Here is a 12,196-nt window from a genome sequence, read left to right on the forward strand (position 1 = left end):
GATTAAAAATGCAACTGCAGCATTCAAGATTAGCCTAATACATTTTGTCCAAAAAACGGCTGCTAAAAAGGCCATGTCTCATGAACCTGAGCAGATTCAGAATAATTGAACAGGGGTGAATTTCTGGAAAGCGTAGTTGTTAGCAGTTAGCAACTTTGTAGTTGCCAATGGGAAATTGCATTGCAATCAACAACGTAGCTAACATAGTTAGCAACTACGCTTTCTAGAAATTCACCCCTGCATTGTTAACGCTTACACCTTAATCGCACGTAGAGAGATGAAACAATAATAAAAAAACAATAGCTTAGGCTTTTTTGTAGGCCTCGCATCTTTGCACAAGGGCGAAAGTTCCGTTCATCTTAGAAGCCGACAAGGTCAGTAAAGCTACGTGTAGACCAACACAAGAGTGACGTAGGAATACGCTACCTGAGCGATGTAAGTGATTATTTCTCAATGAATGGTCGGCGAGTAAAGCGACCAAAGCAAATTCGAGGGGAGTGAAACGACCTGAGCGACCAGAGGAAATTTCAGCGATTAAAGTCAAGATAATATTATGTTCATCAGCTATGAAATGGTTCAGTGAAAACCAATTGGTATGTTCATATCTCCGAATGTCCCAGGCTGGCAAGTCAGAACCGTTACGTTATTAGCTAAATCAAATATGTCAATGCCACGTCCAGAGCGAATAAAGGAAATTCATAGGGAGACTTCTTCAGCGACCTTGGCTTCTCGAGTAGCGTAGGTAATTTCTGGTGTGGGCCTACACATAGCTTTAGCCTTCCTGCTCATTTTCAGGCCTTGCTTGAATCCACTGACCTCCATCTATGGGATCATCATGTAACCGAGTGGACATTAAGTTTAGTTGTTTGTCAACCAAGACCATGAATATTGATTTTAACACCTGTATTTCCGACTACGCCACTAGGGGGGGCTAATTCCCACCTCTAGAAAGGTAACACACCAAGAAGACACACAGGTTCGTATAGGACACGGAGACAGATGTCAGGGACAATTACTTCTCTTTTTAATAACCAAAATAAGATTTCACAATCACTAAAATATACAAAAGTACATGAGACCCAATATACATATACACCAGGATCAGTAGGCGCCTATGGATGTCAACTTAAGGGGGATTCATACTTGGCGTGACTGGTGTAAGTCTCCTTCATACTTCACTCGCGACCTCACTCGCGACCTCACTCGCGCCATCACGTGACCCAAAATGACGTCACACGCCGTGGCGCGAGCTGCCTGTCGCGACGTCGTGCACCCCACATTTTTTGTAACATGTCGTGCGCCACCAGCGACCATGCAGGTAGGCAGACAAAGCAGGAGTTGCGAAGAGAGGCTACAACTACTGTAGGCTACTACAGAATGGATCCTGCACCATTTTAAGGATAATAAAATGTCATAGAGAGTTATTTTATCTTCTCTCTTAAATGTTGTTCAGTGAAACAATTGTTTACTTTGTTCAGAAGCACGTTGTGTTCGGCGATATATTTAAAAATTCTGCCGCCAGAACAATGCTCTCACATGGTCTTGGAATGATCTGGCAATGTAGGCTACAACAAAAAATATATGTTTCAATGTGGTAAGTCACAAGTCAGACGTTCAGTAGCCCTACAGCAGCCGTGTTTGGCTTTCTATTTTATGCATCCGTAGAACTCACGCTGCGAGTTGCGAAAGAAACTGCCGTTTCTCTCATGAACAGCAGAGGGCACTTCCGACAATGCGAGCGAAAGCCTTCTGAAGTATGAATAGTCTGTCGCAAGTGATGACATCATTAATGGTTCTCGCGCCACACGCGACAAAACAACGTGAAGTATGCAGAGCCCTTTAGCCTTGTAGCTTCTGTTACAATTAAGCACTGCAAGACCAGTTAACGCAACAAAACACTTCTAGTCAAGATAAACATGCGTAAGAAGGGTAGTGACACCTCTAGTCATAGTAAGGAAATAGAAAGCACAGCACACACTAAGCTAGGAGGTCTTGGTGATTCATCTAGAGAGTGGCTAGCCTGATCAGGGTGAACATTTAAGAAAAAGGAAAATAAATACATGAAACAAAATCAAAAGAAAATACTGGCTACACACCATACACACCACTAGCCAGAACACCACTGACGTTTCCTGGGCACTCACACACCTAAGTACCACACTCAGTATCAGATGTAGCTACACAACACTCAGTTCAGACACTCATGCACACCCATACACACATCATCCGTCCCAAACCTCAAAACAAAACAGCAGCCCACCAAGGGTACAGAGCCACACACTGAATCATCCGGTCACCTGCACACAGACAAAGTTATCAAACACATGAATAACAGCAAACACACATGGATCAAACAGAAGAAAATGATGGCTGGCAACATACCGTGACCGATGAGACACAGGGACTACTACAGCAGCAATAGCAGCGAAAGGGGCAAGGCATCAGAGCCCGATACCTGGCGAAGTAGCAGCAGCAATTTAGATACACATACATCATAATATCCAATCCGATATAGGGAAAGTCAGGACAATAGGCTACATACCAAAAATAGGCTGCACACAGGTGAAGTACCAAAGCCAGCAGTCTGGCTATACTCATGAACGACCATCCGGGTACTTTGCTCTTAAATTTGCGTTACGCCCCTTTATGGGTGAAAACAAACCGAATGTCTCATTGACTTACATGCTAAATCGGCTAGCCTAAATGAACACATTCCATGCTTCAGCCACGGCTGTTTGGCTATATTATTTGAACAGCCGGCAACACAACACGTTTTCGGCATGTTGTGCGTGAACAACGATAGTGTACAGGTCCGTATCTTACGTTTATTAAACCCCAACATCACCAATTGACTTGCATGGGTTGTTTTCCCCCATAAATGGGCGTAACGCACATGGAAAACGTCACGCCGTTCATGAGTATAAAGCAGCTAGCAGCAACTCCACCACAGCCACAAGCTTCCAGAAGGGATGAAGCTTCACAGGGCTTCCACTGAGACCCAACTAGCAAGAATGCTAACAATAGAAGCTGCCACCTCCTGAAGGGTATGCCCTACTTGACGCCCTTATTTTAAAGAAACCCACAAATGCTGCCTATTGGTCCAAACTGGTCACATGACAAGCCTACAAATTAAAGGCACAGGTCTCATTATGCTACAATCAGATATAGGGTTGCCAACCATCCCTTGAAATACGGAATCGTCCTTTATTTAGAGATAAAAGTACGGGTTCCGTATTGAACTGAAACGGGACACGGGACGTTAAAATGCAGGAAATTACATCTAAGAAATGTAAAATTTTCGGGGGGACGACCCCCAGACCCCCGGCACGATGAAGTGTCCCGTATTTTTTTCATTGACAGTTACCAACCCTAATCAGATATCTCTAGAGCAAAATCATGTCAATTGGAAATATTTTGTTTGATCATACCGTGTTGCACGTCCACATTGGTACTATATGTTTGATGCAGACATATTGCTAAACATACCATTTTAAAGCTCTTATAGCCTACAGTTCCAACCATCACCACAGGACGCAGAGGTACCCTAGCCCTAACACAAACTGAAGCATCCTGAGCTCTTCATGTTTTCGGAAAAGGTTGGCATAATGAGATTTGTGAAGCCCACTTTGCTGAAAGCAGTGGAGCCATGTAGGCCTATCCATCTCGCTATCTGACCTCCCGTCCTCGCCTTAGCACAGCCAGCATGGCTAACGTGGCTTATGGCTAAAGGTATGACTAAACTTTCTCAAAATATATCCAATTTAGGTGATTTTTCTCTCAGGTGGCCGTACCAAACATGCAAAACAGCCCAATACAATATGCCTCAACTAAATTTCTTTAAGAAACTACCTTTGACTCATTTTGTCAAAATGATGATTCACTGTCCTCATTCTAAAGACTGTCCTTGCCACTCGCTAATGCATTCGTCTCTCTCTCTCTGTCTCTCTGTCTCTCTGTCTCTCTCTCTCACACACACACACACACACACACACACACACACACACACACACACACACACACACACACACACACACACACACACACACACACACACACACACACACACACACACTAGTTTTGTTTTGTTTAAAAATGACATGCAAGAAACACACATGATCCAAAACAAAAATATTTTAGGCAAAAGTAACTACCATGGGTGACACTTTTATTACATTTATTACAAGTTCAACTAGTCTCATCTCTCTGTCTTAGTCTCCCTCTCTCGCTGTCTCTCTTTCTTTTTAACATACAGACAGTAACACACACACACACCGACTATAATTCAAAGGGTGAAGCAAATACCAAATGTGACAGCATTAGAAGTGTTGAGAGCACGTTTATTAGATGCATGGTTGACAAGTGATCTTCAGTCTTGTTGATGTGGCAACAACGAATCACACTGGTGGCAGAGCCAGGGCAAACGTCACAAGAATGGGCAGAGTCAGACCTGAGAGCTTGAAGACCTAAATGAAGGAAGAGGTGAAGAACACTTAAACCAAAGATGGTGGATTAAAGAAAGAGGATTCAAACCCCGCCCAAAAGCGTGTGCTCAAATTCAGTCTCCAAAGGGGGCGTTGTCCCTCTTTCTTCTTCTCTTTTTGTGGTGTTTGCACAAGAAGTGTGCTACCACTATCTACAGCGCTAAGGGGACTCCATCTATTCTCAAACTCAAGACTCCGAAGGCAAAAAGGTTGGAATAAAGAGAAATCGAAACACGCTCACTCAATGCAAATGCGTATGCTCAAAATTCGGTCTCCTAAGGGGGCGTTGTCCCTCCTTCTTCTTCTCTTTTCGTGGTGTTTGCACAAGACGTGCCATCTACCATCTACAGACGCGCCATCTACCATCTACAGACGTGCCATCTACCATCTCCAGACGCGCCATCTACAGCGCTAAGGGGACTCCATTTATTCTCAACCTCAAGACTACGAAGGTCTACTAATCGAAGGTCTCCTAAAGGGGCGTTCACCAGACGTAAAGTGGATACCGGAAAAGAACCCGCCTGCTTTATCTCCCTCTGATATACGATTCTCTGCCGAAGGTCTCCGAACCAAAGGTCTCCTAAAGGGGCGTTCACCCGACATCACATGGATACCGGAAAAGAACTAGAATGAAGTATCTCTCTCTATAAGATCTCTGCTTAAACTACATGCAGAGAGCCAATGCCGGATAATCTAACGCTAGGGACACGAGTGGAAGCAAAAAGAGTAAAGTAACAGCAGACAGCTGACAATTGACAGCTCAATGGTCAATCCAATCAAACGGCTAATCAAACCGATTTCAACCAGAGCCATGCAATTCAATTGTGACAAGCGGGTTACAGGAAGTCAGTTGATGACGTGATTCACATAGATTTAAATAGTCACTAAGGTCAATGTGATTGACTAAACTTTTACTTCCATGACTCTGATTGAAATCGTTGTGTTGTGTTGGTCGACACGAATTCGCTCCTCATTTGCTCGGATTAAACCTGCCTTTTTTTCCGCCACACTTTAGGGACTGCATCCAATGATAAATAATGATTTTAAAGCAATTGAAATAGCCGAATCAATACATTTTCAATATACCATCAATACATAATTCATATATATATATATATATATATATATATATATATATATATACATATATATATATATATATATATATATATATGACTATATATACAAACCCCAACTCCATAGAAGTTGGGACACAAGATATATTGTGAATAATAACAAAATACTGCCATTTTCAAAACATCTGATTCTTACATTAGATGGAGAACGGTACAAAGAAAACATATCAGCCATCAAACCTGACCAAAATTATTGTTTTGGGGGATATTCATGAATATGTAAAAACAACACGTCTCAAAAGAGTTGGGATGGGGACAATAAAAGGCAGCAAATGTCGAGGGAGACTAAAATCAAAACAAAGGACACCACAAAACAGTTAATTACATTAACCGATGAGATGATTTTATATAAAAACAGTGTTAATTCCTATCCTGGACATGATTTCAACAGCTTAAATGGTGGGTGTATTCCTTGTCATGTTTTGCAATGTCATCCTTTCTGTAATGCTTCCAGTGTGACAGGTTTTGACCAAAAGCCAACCATTTTATCACCTGCTGGTCCTTACGATGAAGTTAAACTATTAAAACATCGTAGAGAATGCAATTTGTCTTTACTATGTGTCAGCAATCAAAGATCTCCCCTCAAAATATAATGCATGAGTGGCATTTCATGCTGTTTAAAACCCAATTATATCATTCAGCACTGTATTTAACTCTACAGATGAGTGAGAACAGCTTAACCAATGCACTACTGCACCCCATGCCATCATGGAGACTGACTTTTGAAGTTAGCACTAACACAAGTTGGATGGTCCATTTTCACTGTCTCATAGGATGTGCAAGACTATAATTTTCAAAAAGAATTGAATTCTGCAACTTCTGTAAGCAAAGGACAGTTTCCTATGTCTTCTGAGTCTATTTCAAGTGAGTTCGGGTGCGTAGGAGAATGTTATACCCCTGTATCATTTGCACACATGAAGCGTTCTTAATGTGGTCAATTTTCAATAGCTGTAATTCTTGGAGTGCTAGAGTGAGACTACAGCCAATATATATTCACAAGTTGCATGGTCAATTTTCACTGTAGTACAGGATGTGCAAGACTATTATTTTCAAAAAGAATTGACTTCTGCAACTTCTGCTGACTTCTGTAAGCAAATTACAGTTTCCCATGTCTTCTGGGTCTATTTCAAGTGAGCTCGGGTGGATAGGGGAATGTTAAACCCCTCTATCATTTGCACACATGAAGCGTCCTTAATATGGTCAACTAGCTGTAATTCTCGGAGTGCTAGAGTGAGACTACAGCCAATATATATTTGATGATGTTATAAACATATACAATGATTTTAATGACAAAAATATGTCTTATATACACTCAATCACGGTAAATCAAGGGAATTCAAAACTTTATGTAATAACTAATTGTTCCCTCTGCATCTTTAATTCTGAGTGACTCAGCCCCTCTGTGATTGTCTTATAACCTGGACACTCAAATTGTACATCAGTACAAATCATTTTGAAATGTTCTTCCTTTTTGTTTTATCTTATTTGAATGTTTATAACATTTCACTGATCCCCGTCCCAACTTATTTGAGACGTGTTGCAGTTATCAAATTAGAAATGAGTACATATGTCCCCTAAAACAATATTTTTTCTCGGTTTTAACACTTGATATGTTGTCTTTTCACTATTCTCCATCTAATGAATGTATTGAATGTTTTGAAAATGATAGCATTTTGATTTTATTCTCAGTTTACCAAACGTCCCAACTTCACCGGAGTTGGGGTTTGTATATATATATATATTTGAAGATTTTTTAAAAATGGTTTTATTGTGTTCTGGAAAAGAGCTATTCAATTGACGTGTTGTTTGCTTAGTTACCTCACTGTGGCAAGAGGACTTGGTGAGACCAAACTCGTGGTGAATGGGACCGGAACAGAAGTCCTGCCACCGGTTGCCATTTTGGCTCTGCACAAACACCTGTGTGGTAGTAGTAGTGGTAGTGGTAGTAGATGTGGTAGTAGTAGTAGTAGTAATAGTAGTAGTAGTAGTAGTAGTAGTGGTAGTAGTAGTAGTAGTAGTAGTAGTAATAGTAGTGGTAGAGACAGAGTACAGTGAGATGTTTGGAAAGAGGCCCACAAAAAATGTAAACAGTATAACTATTGTACATCAATATTCAAAATGGATATAATAATAAAAATCCACAATATAAAAAAAAATAGAAATATAAAAAAAATATACCTCGTAGCGCACCAGTCGCTCAGCCACTGTGCTGACAGGGTATCGCTGCCAGGCGCGAGGTGGCAGCTCAGTGTCCAACTGCTGCAGCCTCTAAAGTACAAGACGATACATTACATTACATTACATTACATTACATTATACGTAGCTGATGTTTTTATCCAAAGTGACCTACGGTTATTTTTTACAGGGCATTGATTACAGTCCCTGGCGAATAGCTGATGCTTTTATCCAAAGAGACTTACCGTTATTTTTTACAGGGTATTGATTACAGTCCCTGTCCCAACCTGTCAGTAGAACAACGTTTCTGCCGTTTTACTATTGCCAAGAAAAGCAGGGGAAAATCTATGGGAAATGGTGAAATTGTGGCAAAATTGTGTCCCCTAACCAAAACCATGCCTAAACCTAACCAGTCACAGGGCGTTGCAGAACACGAGTTAGCATGCAAAGTCGTGATCCACAACCGCAATAGATAGATGGTCCAAGTCGGTGTGTTATGTCAACGCTCTGGTATGAAGCCATGCTGAAAATCAACTAAAAATGTGTCTAACTGCTAGTTTAGATACCAACCAAAGAATGTAGATTGGATAAGAAGGATCACTCAGTGGGAAATGCATTGGCCACGGTGTAATATGGGGGCGTTAGTTAAATATCATAGAACGAATACATTTCTATGCTTAATCACACGGTGCTTATGGTCAGTGGGTGCGACGCCATGATGGATAAAATGTATTCTCCGCAATCGGTCAAAAGAGGATAATTAAGGACAGCTGACAAACATTCACGTTGTCCTATGACCTGTTCCACACTCTGACCCTGGCGGTAGTGGCATTGCAGTTTACCAGGCTTCCAATACTGACCATAGAAGAAGAATTGTACTCCCCTCGCGAAAATTCCGTACTACGCTCCGATTACGTCAGTACAACCTCCTATCTTAAGTCTCCTTGCTACCAATGCACAAGTATTCAGCTTCAGGGCGGAGGTTTTACGTTCTACCGCCAAACCCTGCTAGTTGGCATTAGATACATGTACAGCATATTATCTATCTGTGTGTGTGTGTGTGTGTGTGTGTGTGTGTGTGTGTGTGTGTGTGTGTGTGTGTGTGTGTGTGTGTGTGTGTGTGTGTGTGTGTGTGTGTGTGAGAGAGTGAGACTTTGATACCTGTAAACTAAAGGTGTGTGTGTTTGACTCTGTCTTGTTGACTCTCATCTGGAAAAAGAAACCCCAGAGGGCCACCGTCTGAGAGCAACACTGTGGTTCCTGTGAAGCACACGCACGCACAAGCACACGCGCACACGTGCGCGCACACACACACACACACACACACACACACACACACACACACACACACACACACACACACACACACACACACACACACACACACACACACACACACACACACACACACACACACACACACACACACACACACACACACACACACACACACACACAGAGGTTAGACCCTCACCACTTAAAGATGCACATTGTCAAGGTAGACATTGTCATCACAAACACCTGATGTGTAAATTGCACAAACGTGCATCAAATGGATCTTTTTCATGAGTATTGGTCTGGTCTGACAAGGGAAGGTATTGCACAGTGTTGCCAGATGGAAAATGCTGAATATCCGTACCAAAACCTCAAAATTATCGTTTTATGGGGCTTTTTGGGAGGAAATTATCGTCCAATACCCAAATTGTTATTTAAAGGCATCTAAATGAACTGAATGACAACTCTAAAATGATCGTACATCATGTTTTTTTTATCGTACAGAGGACAAAATGGACAAAACTATGGTACAAATACGATAATTATCGTACATCTGGCAACACTGGTATTGCAGCCCAATTTTATCAGGGACCATGTTCAAATTAAAACGTAAATGTTGCCATTTCATCCATTGCACCAGAGTTAGCCTCAGGCTAATTTACATCTGCAGTCCCTGACATAAAACATATCATGTTTAGGATGTCTATGACTGGAAATTGAAATTGGCAGATTTACAAAGAGAACATAAAACTGGTGTATTTCCAAGCCATAATGAAAAATTAGTAGAAATTGACGGTGGTGGTAAATAGTCATAAAAAAGATGACATGCAAGTCGGTAACAATTTTTGGAATTAATGACTAAGAAAATTACATACTCTACCTTTAAAGATTAACCTGTTAAGAAACATTGTTATAAATGTCCTGTTACCAGAATGGCAACGACCAAGTCGTGATGTATTACTAAAGGCCCTGTGTGTAGCACATAGTGTAGCACATAGTGTAGTACAATGGTAGTTAACTTCTCAATGTCTATTACAGTGTTCCACTGATGGAACGCCATGCATTATGGGGCTACTCATTATCAGGTTACACATTGTCACAAGCACTGGGAAAAATATCTCAGTATGTGTTTGTAGTGAAGGGGAGTAGAGCTGCCCAGCCGGGACTCGAACCCAGACCTTCTGGGGTAGTAAACTGGGGCTCTGACCACTACACCAAAGAGCCAGGCTTGTTGGCTTGACAGTCAGAACACACCCACAACCCTAGTGATGGTCACTCCATCACACTGCCTTCCCCTTTGGGAAGCACACCGGTGAGCTTCACACACTCATGGTGTCCATCACGCAACTGCCCGTCATGCTTCTCCCATCCAGTGTGCCCCATCATCTATGCTTCACCCATCACTGGGGTCCCTCGCACCGGAGTCATCAACCCTGGGGGTCCCTCACATGGAATTACAGCTCACACACAATGGGTACGCTTCCGATTGCCTCACGGTAGCCATCCCACTTCTGACACCATTTGTAACGAGCCAGGCTCGTTGGCCTGACAGTCAGAACACACCCACAACCCTAGTGATGGTCACTCCATCACAGCGTTGTAATGTGAATCATACGGACAGAGAAACAAATGGACAATGTTACCCACCTTGTCGATGATCAACCCAAAACGCACAGCCTGCTGGGAGAAATCTCTCAGTGCCATATCCCCGCCCCTGAGGAGCTGAGAAAAAAAGTTTACACACACTGTAAGAAAATTCCCCTGCAAAATAACTACTGGCAATTATATTTACCTGTAATGCTACTGTTATTTCACACCAAACATCAAATACAGCTCAGTGCTGTTTAATGTATCACAGTATATAACATTTTTTCAGCAGCAATTGAACTGTTAAATAACAGTACTCTACAGAACATTTACAGTATTAGTATTGTTAAACTAAAAGTGCTGTACAATATTTATACAGGAATATAAGTAAAATAACTGTACATTTCAGTTAAAAAGTTGAATTGTACTGTGAGATGACAGGCAAATACTGGGTCATAGTTGCATTCATGAATATGGCCATGGCAACTTCCCACCCCACCCATCATTCTCCATAACTGTGGTACCCTGGCCATGTTACCACCCCACCCTCCCATCGTTCACCATGACTGGAGTGCCTTGAGCATGATACTATGGGGCTATGCTTTATTGAGATAATGGTTTGCGTTGGTCCTTTGAAAGTGTGGGCATGAATACAATTTCAGAGTATGCAGTGCTATGTTACAATGACAATGGGAGTGTGTGAGGTGGGCTTTTTACTGTAGTCTTTAAAACGTAATTTTCACCAAGTAGCACAGCAAACAAGCAGCACTACAAGCTAGCTCTCAAAGCAATGCCTAATTTGCAACAGGCACATTATATGCAACAATGCCACAAATTATGCCACATACAGCAAGCTTTCACAAAGAGGAAAGTATGCAAGCATGTGAGCAAGCTTGTAAGCAAGCTTGTAGGCAAGCAAGTAAGCAAGTGCTATGCTGTGCCATGCAGGCCAGCCAGCAGGCAGGTAAGCAACTGAAGTGTTGATAGTCCAGATTTATATACAGGTGCAAGAGTACCATGTGACCAGAGTCATTAGGCCCTTGGCAGGTGAAGGTCGTAATTGAATAATGGCATAACAGCCCTACTCAGGTGAGGCCAGGCACTGATTAGCAGATTGGTTTAGATGGGGCTGCTTGTTGCAAGAGTGTTCAAGTTCTTAAAATGTTTCAGCCATTCACACTTTCATCACTATCAAAATCATAGTGATGAAAATCATCATACTGTGCTGCATCAAACACTTTTTAAGTATTGTAGTTTCCTTAGAAATTGTTTAATGCTTGTTAGTATCAGAGAATCTTTAACCAGTGAGAATCGTTTAAGTTCTTCAGGTGGTAGGCTATTGCAGCTTGATGGCGATCACGGACAAGTGGAGGATGAATGGGTTTCAATGGTGCTGCCTAAAATATCTTGGTTGCTTCCACAACGGCCAATGCTGCTATTGTGCAGTACTTACTGTTTATGCTCAATACTTGACTCAAAGTAATATTTTCACAGTAGTTGTCTGTTTTTTCAAAAAACAGTAGAATGCTGTTGCAGAATTGC

The 12,196-nt window shown here is 41.7% G+C and overlaps 1 protein-coding gene across 1 annotated transcript in view; it reads right to left on the reverse strand.

Annotated features, from left to right (window-relative positions):
- Positions 1-4,316: 4,316 nt before the first annotated feature.
- Positions 4,317-12,196, reverse strand: part of LOC134459748 (BTB/POZ domain-containing protein 16-like) — a 12,774-nt gene continuing 4,894 nt past the window's right edge. Inside the window, exons 7-11 of the mRNA XM_063212156.1 lie at positions 10,715-10,789; positions 8,954-9,052; positions 7,796-7,885; positions 7,436-7,534; positions 4,317-4,463 (exon numbers count right to left, since the gene is read on the reverse strand). Coding sequence (XP_063068226.1) covers positions 4,395-4,463; positions 7,436-7,534; positions 7,796-7,885; positions 8,954-9,052; positions 10,715-10,789 — 432 coding nt within the window. The 3' untranslated portion in view covers positions 4,317-4,394. The remainder of the gene's footprint in view (positions 4,464-7,435; positions 7,535-7,795; positions 7,886-8,953; positions 9,053-10,714; positions 10,790-12,196) is intronic.

Source organism: Engraulis encrasicolus, chromosome 2 (genome assembly GCF_034702125.1).
Source record: "Engraulis encrasicolus isolate BLACKSEA-1 chromosome 2, IST_EnEncr_1.0, whole genome shotgun sequence".
NCBI classification, from domain to species: Eukaryota; Metazoa; Chordata; class Actinopteri; order Clupeiformes; family Engraulidae; genus Engraulis; species Engraulis encrasicolus.